This window comes from Pomacea canaliculata, linkage group LG9 (genome assembly GCF_003073045.1).
Source record: "Pomacea canaliculata isolate SZHN2017 linkage group LG9, ASM307304v1, whole genome shotgun sequence".
NCBI lineage: Eukaryota > Metazoa > Mollusca > Gastropoda > Architaenioglossa > Ampullariidae > Pomacea > Pomacea canaliculata.
The window spans coordinates 6,569,371-6,584,120 of NC_037598.1; the positions used below are offsets into that span (position 1 = coordinate 6,569,371).

Genomic DNA, 14,750 nt, shown 5'->3' on the forward strand with positions numbered 1-14,750 from the left:
CTTGAACGACCGAGTGTTCAGTCAGGGAATACTAACAAGAAGACTGCGGGTTTCAGATCCTTCTCCAATGTAGCCCCGCTTTTGTGGAACTCGCTTCCCCTCTCGACCAAGGAGTCTGATAGTATTGCATCTTTCAAGAAAAATCTTAAGACTCACTTGTTTGAACTTATTTGAAGTTATCATTTGACCTGCAGTTAGTTTGGTGGCTGCTGGGATCACCGCGCATTGAGCACATCTTTGTGATGCGGATGCTAGCGCGTTACAAACTACATCATCATCATCATCATCATTTTACCCTAATGGCACCAAGCTTGCTGCAAGGTAGAAACTAGCGATACACATGTAATTAGCTTTGAAAACCAACCAGCAAATATCAATGCGAAATTATCTGGTAAGCATATCGGCATGTCTGAGCAGGTTAACAATGCACCAGGTTGACGATTAGTACATTTGCCTATTTTGGGGTGCACTAGACTTTAAAGGATCAGTAGCTGTGAGGACCACCTTAAATTTTGCATGTTCTTTGGGTCAAGAAAACCACCAGTAAAATGAAATGGGTGGAGACACACAAATAGCATAGAAGAAAACTGGACACAAATAGAAGATACGAAAGAGGTGGACCATCAGCAGTGAAAGTTTTTTGCTTTATGAATGCTACAAATGTACCTGTGACAACTTGATATACACTCTTCTTTTTACTGTGTGACAAAACAGCGGAACTGTCTTTCTTTCCCTATCCATCACCTACCCACCATCAAATCCTTTAGTTCAGCACTAGAAACATATGTTCCATGAGTATACTCCTTACACCAATAAGTATATATAGCTAATATTTTCTAACCCTTTCTTTCACTTTTGTTGTCTATTATATAGTTGTCAACAGTTGTGACTATATAGCCTATTATATATTATTGTTATAGCCCATTGACTAGAATGCCTGCTCATCTTCCTTTGAAGATTTGTGGTACACTCTATCCTTATTGTTAGTTCCCAGCTGATTCCTCTTTAATTGCAGCTTCTGTATATACTTGTCTTTTAATTTACTTAATAATTTACTTAATATTACTTAATTGGCTGCACTGTTTCTCCTTCCGTGCTGTCGATCCTTCTCTCGTTTTGAATTAATATAATATTTTTATCTCTGCTACTTAGTCCGAGGGCTAGATATAAAAAAGCATAACTTTTGCATATTCTGTTGCCCTCCTAAATAAAAATTAGTCATAGTCTCTCAAGCGCTGGGAGTATATATATATGCTCCTTCAACCGTGAGCCTGATCGTATATAAATCACGTTTTATTCATTATTATTTTAGTATAATCCCCGCACTCTTCCCTCTTGCAAAAGGGCTCACATTTCTTAATTTTTCTGTCCCTGCTGGCGACCTAGAATCCTACAGATCATTAGACATTGTCTTTATTTGGAGATCCGTAACCACAGAAACAGCCCTATGCGCAAGCCCAGAGGCACTCAAGTTTTGCTAAAAAGCAAGGCCTATACACAAACTACCATGGCCTACGTGGACACTAAAAACTAATTATGTTCAGATAAGAAACTTCAATGCAAGTTATTTTTTTTTTAAAAAAGTCACAGCATCACAGATAGTGTAGTGGCTTTACATCATCCACAACACTCGCAAATAGTATTGAAATATTGCTGGCAGACAATTGCTTCTCCCGAGAGGAAGCGGAAGTGTTAGCCTCGTTTTGCATGCTAACGCGTGGCAGTTGTCTGCTTTCTTAAGCGGTGTACTGGCTTTCAGCTTTGTTAGCTGTCAGGTAGCATAGACATTAGTTTTAGAAGGTACAAATCTCATCTGGATGTCAGAGCTGATTATAAATCTGAAATAAGATATATTTTCCTTTCATCTGGACCTTTTTTTGCAATCGTTTACACATAGCAGGGCGTTGACAGCAAGTCATATAGCGATACTGTTTTGGACGAGGACGCGGCTACTGTCCTTATTGACACCTGCTGGTAGTTAAGGAGAAGGGAATTAATTATTGTTTTTCAATCAGTGGTAGCGGGTCAACAAAATTACTTAGCGTGATAGGGTTTTAAATCGGAACCTTTACGTTTGTCGAAGACGTGTTGCGTCATCGTTGGGAATGAAAGCGCTTATTCTAGTAGGCGGCTATGGGACTCGTCTGCGTCCACTCACCCTCAGCAGACCTAAGCCATTGGTGGAGTTTGGCAACAAACCTATCTTGTTACATCAGTTGGAGGCCCTTGCTGATGTAAGTTTAGCTTGGTTACTCTAAGAGCAGTTATTATTCACTAATAGGTCATAATTCAGCTCATGTTAATTTATTGATGACAATGATAAAAGTTACTTCCTTGTAGGTGTGATAACAGAATTTGTGTGTGTATGTGTGTGTGTTTATATAACAAAGTATAAATTCATGCACATTTTCTAATGTTCATATATTCCTGAAGATCTCAAAATCTTCATGACCTGTGGTTAGTGTACTAGCTTCTATTCTATGAGAGTTGAAGTTTGCTGGTATGCCCAGCATCTGCATGATTTATCAGAAAGTAAGAGACAGAATAAAGACTGAGGTTTACTATCTATGTGTTGTGTCATTGACAGGGTGGGCTACAAAAACTTTGCTGCTCATGTAGTCACTTCCTTTTGATATCTTTACCTTTTTTAAAGTCTTCAAGAGGTATTACAAAAAGGAACTTTTTAATGTAAAAACAAGTGCTATATATATTGCAAGAAAAGATTCTTTGTGTGAAGGTTTGTTACCACATTATTACTATTATTATTATTTGATGGTAAGAAACATTTGGAATCATATTAAATGAATATAAGTGTCTTGTGTGGTTTTTTTTTTATTGTATGGTCCTAGCCAGTTGTATCATGGTTTTTTGTGTTTGAGAGATTAGTTTTGTGGCTGAACAGTTTTTTATGACATGAAAAATCCTTTCAGGCTGGCGTGAAGCAAATCATTTTAGCTGTAAGTTATCGTGCTGAACAGATGGAGAAGGAGCTAAAGCATGTGGAAGAACAGGTAAAAGAAATATGTGAGAGCAGGGAGAGAGACACAGAGGTAGACAAAAGCATAGTCTCAGAGTCTTTGTCAGTGTCTGTGTTTTAGAAACTGACAGTAAGCAGTGTGTGCGTGTGTGTTTGTGTGTACAGTAGTACCTCTGCATACAAGATTAATCTATTTCACAACCAAGCTCATGTGTAAAAAAAAACTCTCGTGTTAAAACTATTTTTCCCATATAAAATAAAGGAAATAGGATTAATGCATTCCAACCCTTCCACAGCAACACAATTTATATGTAAATGCGGTATACAGTGCTATGTAGTAAATGTTAATGGCACAATAATATAAATAATAAAGATAATAGAATAGTGAAGAATATATTTATCAATCTTACCTTGGAGAAGACGAAAACTGTCGATAACGGATGTAGGCAGATGGTGGAGGAGGAGGGAGGGACCCCAGAGAATCAGGTGATGCGACAACACTATTTACACTGTTTTTAACTTAAAACAATTAGATTTTCACTGACTACTTTTTTTTTATACTTTTCATAACTTTTTTAACTTAACCTGAACTTAATTGCTATGACTTTATTCATCACTTGTTTTTGGCTTACTCTCACCGTCTGCACTATCAGAACACAAGTTGCCTAGCACTTTACGACATATATCATATATATCATATATCAAATTTCCACTTGTAAGAACAAAATTTTCACAAATTTTTTTGTATTTGATTTACTCGTATATCGGTTCACTCATATGTAGAGGTCTTACTGTGTCTATCTATCTATTCCTCTTCGTGCATCAGGTTGCACATAAGGCCTCAACCAGAGTCCGCCACCGATGTCGATCGGCTGAAACCCGCTCTAGGTGACCCCATGTCCAGCCCTTTCCCTTCATCTCCCTTTCCACTGTTCGCCTCCAAGTTTCCTTTGGGCGGCCTCGTTTTCTTCGGCGTCTGGAGTCCATCGTAGGGCGACTCTGGAGAAGGTCTGCTGTCTGCTGGCGGAGCACATGTCCCAATCCATCGCCAACGCCTTCGTTGAACCTGCGTGGTGATGGACTCGGTTTCAGTTCTTTGGTGGAGTTCTTCGTTGGTGATGGTGTTTGGCCAAAAGATGTTAAGTATGCGCCTGAGGCATCTGTTTTGGAAGACGTCAAGCTTGTTACTGATGGTTTTGGTCATCTTCCAAGATTCTGATCCGTAAAGGAGGGTGCTGATCACATTTGACTTGAAGATTCTCAGCTTGATCTTCTGGCTGATGTTTTTTGCCTTCCATGTGCTCCTGAGTGAGGCGAAAGCCTGGCTGGCTTTTCCAGTCGGGCTCGAATCTCCACCTCCGCATCCCCGGTGTTTGACATTTTGGACCCAAGATATGTGAAACTGTCAACTTCCTCAATCTCTTCTCCATTTAGTTTGATGCTGTCTTGGACTCTGGCGTTCACTCTCATACTTTTCGTTTTCTTTGTGCTGACCTTCAAGCCAAGGTTTCCAGCTGTTTCTGAGAAGGCCTTTGTTTTTTCCTGCATGTCTTGGTGGCGGCTTGTGACAGCAGGGCAATGTCATCAGCAAAGTCCAAGTCTTCCAGCGCTGTTGTTGCTGTCATAGTCATGGTCCATCTGATCCCTCTCCTCTCACTGTCGTCGTGGAAGTCTTCATGATCCAGTCCATGGCCAGGATGAAGAGGAACGGCGACAGAATGCAGCCCTGCTTCACCCCGGTACTGACGTTGAAGGGTTCTGTGAGCTCCGTGTCACAGACAACCTGGGATTTGAAATCGCTGTACAGCATTGCAATGACCTGAACAAGTTTTGCAGGGACTCCGTAATGCCTCAGGATCTTCCATAAGGACTCGCGGTGGATGCTGTCAAAAACCTTCTCCAGGTCGATGAAATTGATGTACAGCGGTGTGTTCCATTCGTTGCTCTGCTCCAGAATCTGTCGCAGAAATGAAGATGTGTTCGGAGCAGGATCGCCCAGGGCGAAATCCTGCTTGCTGTGGTCGGAGGTCTTTCTCAAGAGTTGCCGTCAGTCTTGACAAAACAATCTTGCTGAAGACCTTGCTGGTGAGGGAAAGAAGTGTATGCCCCTCCAATTATTGCAGTCTCCAAGATCTCCTTTCTTGGGTAACTTGAAGATGAGCCCTGTCTTCCACGCAACAGGGACCTGCCCTGATTCCCAAATTTGCCTGAAGATTTCAGTCAGCTTGGGAGCTGTCACATTTATATCTGCTTCAACATCTCTGCTGTTATTCCATCTGCCCCTGGTGCTTTGCCGCTCTCTTCATTGTCTTGACTGCTGCTGTCACTTCTTCCAGGCTTGGTGGGTCTGTGCAGATGTCAAGATCTATAGCTGCTGGCTGGATGTCTGCAAGCTGAGGGGGATCTGGTCTGTTCAGAACCGACTCAAAAATGTTCTCTCCAGCGCTGTAGTTTTCTGCCTCTCCCTCGATGACATTACCGTTCACGTCTTTCACTGGCACATCACTGTTCTTAAACCCGTTGTTTAGCTGTTTGTTTATCTTGTACAGTGTCTTCAGGTCATTTTACTTGCAGCATTTTCTGCTTCATCTGCCAGTTTCTCTATATGGTCTCTTTTGTCGGTTCTTGCCATCCTCTTTACCTTTTGTTTAGTTTTGTATATCTTTGTCTGAGTTGTTCCTTCAGGCGTTCAGATCTGGTGCTGTTGATTCTTTGTTTGGCTGACTTTCTCTCTTCTATCTTCTTCCATGTCTCTTCTCTGATCCACTGTTCTTTCTTTTTCCGTTGGAAGCCCAGTATTTTCTCTCCTGATTCCTGTAAGACTCGATTGAAGTCGTCTAAGGTCATCTCTTGTTGGTCTCCTAGTGCCTGGAACTGTTCTTTACTTCCATAGCAAAGGCCCTTTCAGTGGCTGGATTTTTAGTTTGCCGGAGTCACTCTCTGCTGACGTGCCTGTTTTCCTCGTGATCGACGCAGTTTCAGAGAAACTGTGGCTATCACAAGAGTGTGGTCACTGGCAATGTCTGCTCCTCTGTAGGCTCTAACATCTTGAAGTGAGCTCCTCCATTTTCGGTTGATGATGACATGGTCTATCTGGTTCTTTGTGATCCCATCTGGTGATGTCCATGTTGCCTTGTGGATGTCTTTGTGTGGGAAGAGTGTGCCTCCAATCAGTAGGTTGTTTTCTTCACAAAAGTCTGCCAGTCTCTCTCCGTTGTCATTGATGGTTCCGATTCCATGTTTGCCCATGACATGCTCCCTGCAGGCATTGTCACTTCCCACCTTGGCATTGAGATCGCCAATGATGAGCAACATGTCGTGGGCTGGAACGCTTTCTGAGGCTGCCTGGAGCTGATCGTAAAAAGCATCCTTGTCTTCTGCCTCAGAGTCATTTGTTGGTGCATAGCAAGCTAGCACTGTCAGCTTGGTGTACTTTGAATGGAATCTTGCTCTCAAAAGCCTGGGTCCATAAGGCTTCCATCCAGCAGTGCCTTTTCCGTTTTCTTGTTGAGGAGTAGAGCTACTCCTTCAGAGTGCTGAGCGTCTGATCTTCCTGAGAACAAGATGGTATGTCCTGACGCTAGTCTCCTCTTTCCCGTGCCGGTCCATCTGACCTCACTGACTCCCAGGATGTCCAAGTTGTAGTTGTCAAACTCCTTGACTAATTGGAGCATCCTGCCAGTCTGGTACAAGGTCTGGACGTTCCAGCACCCACCCTCAACTTTTGCCTCGGCTTCAGTAAATCCGCTGTCGGGGCGCCAGCTCCCTTTCGGGTTTGGCTGTCGTCCGTCATTAGTCCAGTCTCCTGGTGTGCTTCATTACCTTCGCCATCTGTGACGAGTTCTCTGGTTTTAAGTTTCTGTAACATGATTTTTTTTTACATGGTGGGGTTGTTAGCCCTACCACAACCTATTTTACCTCTAGGTGAGGTGTCCACCTTAGTCGCCTCTTACGACATGCCTGGCTGGATGGCAGGGACCCTATTCTTACAATGCTTGCTAGGCAAGCATACCCCGGGGTCCCACAGGGGGGTCTTACTGTGTATGTATGCATAAAACAAATTACAGGGTGTGAGATTATTTTGAAATCACTTTGAGTATTCTTGGTTGAATTTTGGCTGGAGTTAATGACTTAAACGAATAATGAAGAATCCAACCACTTCCATTTATTCCAAGTTTTATTAACAAAAAGAGTATTGCTATATTAGTGGCGTTGGTTTCTGTGGATCACTGCAAAATATTGAGAAACTTAAAACATCTTGAGAGTTGCAAATGCAGAAAGTAGATTTCCTAGGTACCTATGCTATTTTGACACGAATAGTATGTTTATTGCGCGCACTATACAAATCACTCTTCCTTGAGCATTACTCCCAATAACAGTCCACTCAATGCTAGTCCTTTTTAACTCCCACCCCCTCCTTTTTTCAGTTTAATGTTACTTCCCTGCTCATCTTCCTTTGCAGAATCACAACACCCTAAGTTTTTGTTACCCAATTCCTTTTTGTATTTTCTATATTATTCATTCTTCTGCTCTTCGTATGTTGTCCATATTCTTTCTGTCACTAAGAACACACTCCCTACAAGCATGAAAATGCACTATTCAAATCACGCATTTATTATTATTATTATTTATTTGTGATTGTTTCAGCTGGGGGTGAAGATCACAATATCATTGGAAGAAGAACCACTAGGAACAGGTAAACGATAATGCATGATGGACATTTGTGAGACGAGCTTTTGTTTCCTACTTCAGCAAATCAGTGCTGCCATACCCAGGGAAACAATAATAAAATGGGAGTTTTGAACAAGTAACAGCTAACTATCAAAAGTAGTATTTTGACTTAAATGGAATGGTGAGCAGAACTCAGACTCCCTTGCTTCACACACACCCAGATTAGATGACAATTTTTCATTCATCAGAGTCTGTGATAGAAGTGTAGCCTGGGTCATATGTGAAATATATTAAGCTCAATTTATTTAATTTTTAGGAAGGAAAGGTCAGATTAACAAGCATAATGTGTTTCCTTGATTTTAGCTGGACCTCTGGCTTTAGCAAGAGATATATTGACCCAAGACAAAGAGCCTTTCTTTGTGCTCAACAGTGACATCATCTGTGACTTTCCCTTCAAAGACATGGTTAAGTTCCATAAACACCATGGGAAAGAAGGAACAATAGTGGTGTGTAAAGTTATTTTGTTTTATAAAGGCAGTCAAAAGTTAACTTCATAATTTTCACTCATTTTTGTTAATATATAGAGACACACATTTGGACCCATTGTGTTAAACATGACTATTTTTTTATTTCAATGAACCTTTCTTCAGCTTTGATTCTTTTTAATTGTTATGGATTTAGAACCACTCCAGGCATTCTATTTTCAAGCAATGATATCAAAAAGTCTACAGAAAAACATACTTATTTTCATTCAGAAAATGAATCAAAGGACGTTATTGTAGGTAAACAATTGTGAGGGTAAATTGCAACTTTAAATCTCCAGCATAAATTGTACTGTCTTAATCAATGGTGGTTAGGAGAAGAAGAAAGAAATAATGATCATGATGTAAACAATATATGTAAGTCACTCTTTTAACATTTTTTTTTTTTTCATGATTACAGGTCACAAAAGTGGATGAGCCCTCTAAATATGGTGTTGTGGTTTATCAACCAGAGAATGGACAGATTCAGCACTTTGTAGAAAAGCCTCAAGAATATGTTTCCAATAAAATTAATGCTGGCATGTATATGTTCTCTCCAGATGTGCTGAAGCGAATTCAGGTGAGCAGTATCTCTTTTTTTTTTCTGTTTTTTTTTTTCAGTTGTTTTCTTTGATGTGCATATTTTGCAGCACACTTTTTTTTCTTTTTTAAAAAACTCTTCGGCCAGTGGAAGCATATGATCACGAAAAGCACTCACATTATCTTGCACATGCTAAATACATCAAAATGTAATTGATTGTACAGTTGTAGTTGATTGCTATCAGATGAAGGGAAATTGACTCCCTAAAACTAGAATTTTGATTATCATCATTCTTTGTTGGGTAGCAGTTTGCTGCTGCTATCTATTTGCTAGTATGCATAGGACTTATGTATGCCGAACATTTGAAAAATCTTCTTTGCAGCTTCGCCCAACTTCCATTGAGAAAGAGGTATTTCCTGCTATGGCCGCAGATGCCTGTCTCTTTGCTATGGATCTTCAAGGTAGTTAGGTAGAATATTTTTAATTGTTTTAATTTTTTTTTAAAGGTATTTTCTAAAGGTCTTCATGCTTTTTGAAAGTTTGTCTCTCTGTGGTAAATCACAGAGGTTATAGTAGCATCTTTATCAAAGCTCAGATGACCATCTTTGTTGACTTTGATTGCAATGTAGCTGTTAAAATTTTCCTTTTCCTCAATTGAAGAATTCAGGAAATTGCCAGAAAATAGTGACTGATAAGAAGCCAGTATAAACGAGACAAAGGAAAAAAGAGTGATTTTAGCCTTGTAATCAAAGAAGTAGTGTTATGTCAGTATGCTTTTCAGTTCCTTTGCAAGACAAAAAACCCAAAACAGATTGGTGCAATGAAGCAAGCAATGTCCAGCACTAAAATTTCTTTAGAGAGCCTTGTATAGGCTCAGCTAACACAGAGTAGGGGAATTATGTATTTGTTAGCCTTGCAAGAATTCAATCGTTGGTAAGAAGTGTTTATATCTTCTCAAGGTTTCTGGATGGACATAGGTCAGCCTAAAGACTTTCTCACAGGAATGTGCTTGTTCCTAACATCACTTAGACAGAAACAGCCAGAGCAGCTATACACAGGCCCTGGTGTTGTTGGCAATGTTCTCATTGTAAGTACATAAAAACAAAGTATTCTTTATTTCCTTTTTTCTTTCATTTTAGTCTTTTTGGTTAGTTTATTTTGTTACTGGACTGAGGTAAAGATATCAGATGCTGGTAGTAAGTGTTAATTGGATAAGTTGTACTCTTCTGATTAATATACTTTGTAACTTTACTTTTGTGTACTTGTGCATTTATAAATTAAGACTGTAGGAGGAAAGATAATACTTGAGTCCAGAATATAATATTAAAACATATGAGATATATTTGGTAAAAAGTTACAGTAGTAAGTTTTATTATTTTTTTATTTTACATTAATGGGTTAGTTTCGTTTTTTCCTTATGTTACTGGAGTACTGTCAATGCAATTCTTATAGCTAGGTCTTCCAAAAATGTGGTGTTTCTCCAGTTGTCAAATCTTGGTTTTCTTTCGATGCTTAAGTCAGACATTGATGCCTTCTTACAGGATCCCACAGCTAAAATAGGCAAGAACTGCAGAATAGGCCCCAATGTCACAATCGGGCCAGATGTCGTCATTGAAGATGGAGTCTGCATCAAACGGTGCACAGTCATGCGAGGAGCATGCATCCATTCCCATTCTTGGCTGGAATCTAGCATCATTGGATGGCGCTGTGTTGTTGGAAACTGGGTGAGTAGTACACCTTGTTTTCTTTTCCATTTTTGTTAAGATACTCTAAATAAATTGAGTGTAAGAAGTAATGTTGAGATGCTTTTGTATCATCTCATGTGCAAGGAAAAAAATATACCGTTGAGGAAATAGTGCTTGCTAGGTAGGACTCAGTCAAGCAGAAAGCTGAAGTAGTTGCACAAAATATGAAACATGAAAAACCTCGAGGGCAGATCTGCCCTTCTAGATCATCGATGGAAGAAAAATTTCCAAGTGCAGGTTATTATGGCGGTCTTGTTAAAATAAGCATATAACTTGCAAAATCGAATTTTTCGGCGGTTTTTTTTTTTTCCTGTTTTGGGTGTTTCCCATTTTTCACATCTTAAATTTCTTGTGCATCATTATTGGGCCCACTCTTGGTGTAGGAAACATGAATTAGGCTGAATTTTGATGATTTTCAGAGCTACCCATGTGTTTCTTTCTAAACTTTCTAAAGGCTAATTAAATATGCATTAAGCCTGAAATTCCACAGTTTTTCATCTACACGTCATAGAAGAACAAATCTGGTGCCAAACTGATCAGAACCATCTGCTCTGTTTGACTGTCCAAAAGGCCAGAAACAGATTTAAAACTGATTAATTGGTTCTCTCAACAAGGCCTTTAGTGCAAGTTTGATGGTTTCATCCGCTCAAATGATAGCTTTCATAAGCAGCTTCATTGTCCTCCAAGCCCCATCATGACTGCACTGTAATGTTGTTTTCATGCTTTCCTGATAAGAGTACTTGTAATAGATAAGAAAATGGGAAGCTTCTTCAGGTAGACAGGCCCAGAAAAGACATTGTGGAGGAAATTGATTTATCAGCAAGGACACCTTCAGCCCAGAAGTGGATTCTATCATTCCAGCCACTGGTGATGTTCTCAATCAACAAGCTGAACAACAGTGCAATTAAAGCCTACCTATGCTCACCACACACTCTCCCTCAGCAATGCAAAGAATAAAAAGAAGAAAAATAATGGAGAATTTTAGCAGTGGTTAGACATGCATTGGCCAAATTGTGACAAAAATCATGAAGACTCAGCAAGAAGTATGGTGCAATCAGGTGCAGAGGTCTTGTTCAGCCAGTCCAGAGAAAAACATGTTCCATGGTGAGAAAGTTTTGTGAATAATCAGGCTAATGATGGGGACAACTATCTTGGTTTGTTTTTTTTTTTTTGGGTGAATAGTTATATCTTAGCATCCTTCAGTAGATTATTTTCATCTTACATGTTGCAAAATGGTTGTCTAGATGTTATGCTATTTTGCAGGTCCGCATAGAGAATGTTTCTGTTTTAGGCGAAGATGTCATTGTCAAAGATGAGTTATATGTCAATGGTGGCAACATTTTACCCCACAAGTCTATAGCGGAGTCGGTTCCTGAACCAAAGATCATTATGTGATGCAGAAGAGGCTGTGTTGTGTTGTTCTTGTCCTCTTCTGAGAGGGAAAGACAATATTTTTTCAGGGTTACATTCCTGTTACATCTTTTATCTTGTGAAACAGTTGTTACTGCTTTTTTGTATTAAAGACCAAAATGTAATAGTGATGTAAATGCTTCATGGTGCATTGGAGAACTTCTGCTGTAGGCCCCATGATCTATTAATTCTCCAGAAGAAAATTGTACCTGAGGATTTATTGAGATGTCTGCTCAGCACATGGTCTTCATCATTGAATATTTTTGTTGGGCTGTTACAATTCTGTCTCTCCTCCACTCTCCAAATGCTCATGATTTACTGGTTACACAATCAACATGGTTCATTTTTAGGTTTTCAAATACTGTTTTCGGTAACTACAAGAAAGGTAGTTTTGCAACTATATATTGTAATAAAAAAAAAATCATTTTTATTGAAGCCAATTTTTTTTATTTACTGTGCTTTTGTGGGATATTGAAATAAATCAGACTTGGTCAATTCGTTAAAGTATTGGTTACGGATTAAACCTATAGGATGCATGTTCAGAAGCTTAAAGTACTTTTTAAAGAAAAGGATACACAGTGAAGCTACTTTAAATTAAAGCATTTTACAGTATTGGCACCATAAAGAAACTTGCTAAAAATGAGGATGCCATGGATAGTGGCTGCAGCTGGCATTTTGGTTGCTTAACTGCAAGCTTATAACTGATGGACCCCTCTCTTCTTCCCAATATAAAGAATCTTTTTATGCATGTTATATATCTGTTGGCAGGAGTCCAACTCTTTAGCCTGTTTAAAAGGCATTACTCGTGTCAGCTGTAGCATTTTTTTAACAGACATATTCATGATAACTTACAATTTGGTGATAATATATGCTAAATTAAAAAAAGGTGATATAATTGAATTTGAATCTTTTATTATTCAGATAAGGGTTTTCAAAATTTTTCATATTGTTATACATTAAACCTTGGGATTTTCATGAATTTTTTTTTCCTTAGTTTATGAATATGCCTGTGTGGGATTGTGTACGTCTATGTGCACTTATTTCAAAGGCAGCAAAATGTATTATTGCTATTCTGTCCTCTAGGAGGTAGGTTCATATGCATGCATTGATCTTTAAAGAATGGATATATAGATTTCTGTAAAGGATTTATCCAGTAATAGCTTGGTTTCTTAAAGATAACTGCAAGGAGCAGCCTACCTCAAGTTCATGACAGTGACTGTAACTTGTATACTAACTGTAGCTTATTGTTGCCTTAATTTACCTGTTAAAAGCCCTTCATTTTCTGACTTGTTTTTAGACCTACCCTGCTTACATTGTCTGATGGAACAATCAATATGTATTATATGCATTTTATTTCTTTTTATGCAAACATTGAGGGTTATGATAATAAGGGTTATACTTATCTGGTATTATATTGTATGCCAAAAATATAGTGATGGCTACATTTTCAGGGTTATTGTGTGAATTTTTATATCAAATGCTGCAGAAATTGAGAAAATATGAACTGTTACTTAGTTTTACAAAGATCTAAATTTTTGCTGTTTGTGATGCAGGTATTTTAAAACACTATGTTGTGCATAGTTTTATGGTGACAAATGCTCAGAATTAAGATGCATCTAGTTTTATGACAGAGGAAGATCTTTGGCAGATTTGGAGTTGGAGCATAGTTGAAATTTTACCATGTTTTCGTGGGTGATTAGTCAATCAGGGAAAAATGTGTAGGTGTTAAGAAGAAAAGGATGACCCTTTCAATCACCACTTCCCACTGAAAAGATCGTTTTGTAAGGAACATGCACACACGTTTTGGAAGGATATTTTCAGTTATATGAGAGAAATGCAAATCAAAGTAGCTTTGGGCTTCTTAGCATTTACCGTGGACCAGTACTCACTGCTTTTAATAAACTTGCTGGAAATAACTGATAGCTACGAAAGAACAATGACTTTGAATCTTTAGATGCATGCAGACTTCATTAATGTAAGATACAGTTGATTAACAAGAAAAACAAAAATGAAGACACTGTTACTGTTAGTACACGTAAGTTCGATAGTCTAGTCTTCTTAAAGAGAAGATAAAACCCACAGGGAGAATTCTAAATATTTCAGAAAAATTATGAATCACATTGCCAGCTTATGCAGAATTTCACTTTTAACTGGAAAAGAACTGGAACTGCCACAGCAGAGCACTTAAACCTAAGAATTTTCCTTTCTGCAGCAACAGTTTTGTGTTCACTGCTTTGTAACTATTGATACCTGGTAGATGTACAGCACTTTGTGGTGGGTGAAAGTGGGGTGCTAATAGAGGAATGCATATGATGCCATTGCTTATACTTAAAAGATGTCACCTGTTACATTTACAAATAAATTTTTTGTATCATACACTACAAAAGGTGTTGGAACCTTTTATTTCTTTTGTCATGGGTTTGTTTCCCCCTTTCCTCTTTTTTCTTTGTACTCTGTTGGAATAATTAATTTAGATGAAAGCAGATATGTTCATTTTCTGATGCCAAATATACAGCACCTACATCTGGTACCATTAATCTGAGGGAAACCTTTAGTAGTTAAACGTTTGCTGGCATCCTGTGGTTGTGTTTACAGGAATTGATAATTTTGTTTCACTTGAAAAGATCTGTAATTAAAGTAGCTGCTATATTAAAAATTGAAATCAGTTTTCTGTATGCTTACATAACCTGAAATATAGTTCTTGTTGGAGGAAAATATGGCAAAATTAGAAGCAACGATGTTCAGTGGGTGCAAGCTGTGATGACAAAAATGGAATTTGAAGAGGACAATGATTCCAACCAGTTAAAGATACACTAATTGTCATGGTGTCCATCAGTTTGCTGACATGTTTTCTGTGTGGTTGACTGCTCATTTGGAGTGTCTTT

At 38.7% G+C, this 14,750-nt stretch overlaps 1 protein-coding gene across 1 annotated transcript; it reads left to right on the forward strand.

Annotated features, from left to right (window-relative positions):
* The first annotated feature begins 1,684 nt into the window (after positions 1–1,684).
* On the forward strand, positions 1,685–14,693 carry LOC112571964 (mannose-1-phosphate guanyltransferase beta-A-like). Its single transcript, XM_025251409.1, has 9 exons — positions 1,685–2,234; positions 2,931–3,011; positions 7,625–7,673; positions 8,012–8,154; positions 8,591–8,749; positions 9,093–9,171; positions 9,670–9,797; positions 10,252–10,434; positions 11,719–14,693. The coding sequence occupies exons 1-9, from the start codon at positions 2,106–2,108 to the stop codon at positions 11,848–11,850; spliced, it is 1,083 nt and encodes a 360-aa protein (XP_025107194.1). The 5' UTR covers positions 1,685–2,105; the 3' UTR covers positions 11,851–14,693.
* Positions 14,694–14,750: the final 57 nt, after the last annotated feature.

What these genes read in the sequence shown, in the direction of transcription:
- LOC112571964 (XM_025251409.1), top strand. Translation starts at nt 2,106, where the DNA reads ATGAAAGCGCTTATTCTAGTAGGCGGCTATGGGACTCGTCTGCGTCCA. An exon ending in AGTTGGAGGCCCTTGCTGAT is followed by an intron (nt 2,235 to 2,930) that starts GTAAGTTTAGCT and finishes AAATCCTTTCAG; the next exon opens with GCTGGCGTGAAGCAAATCAT. An exon ending in GCTGTGTTGTTGGAAACTGG is followed by an intron (nt 10,435 to 11,718) that starts GTGAGTAGTACA and finishes GCTATTTTGCAG; the next exon opens with GTCCGCATAGAGAATGTTTC.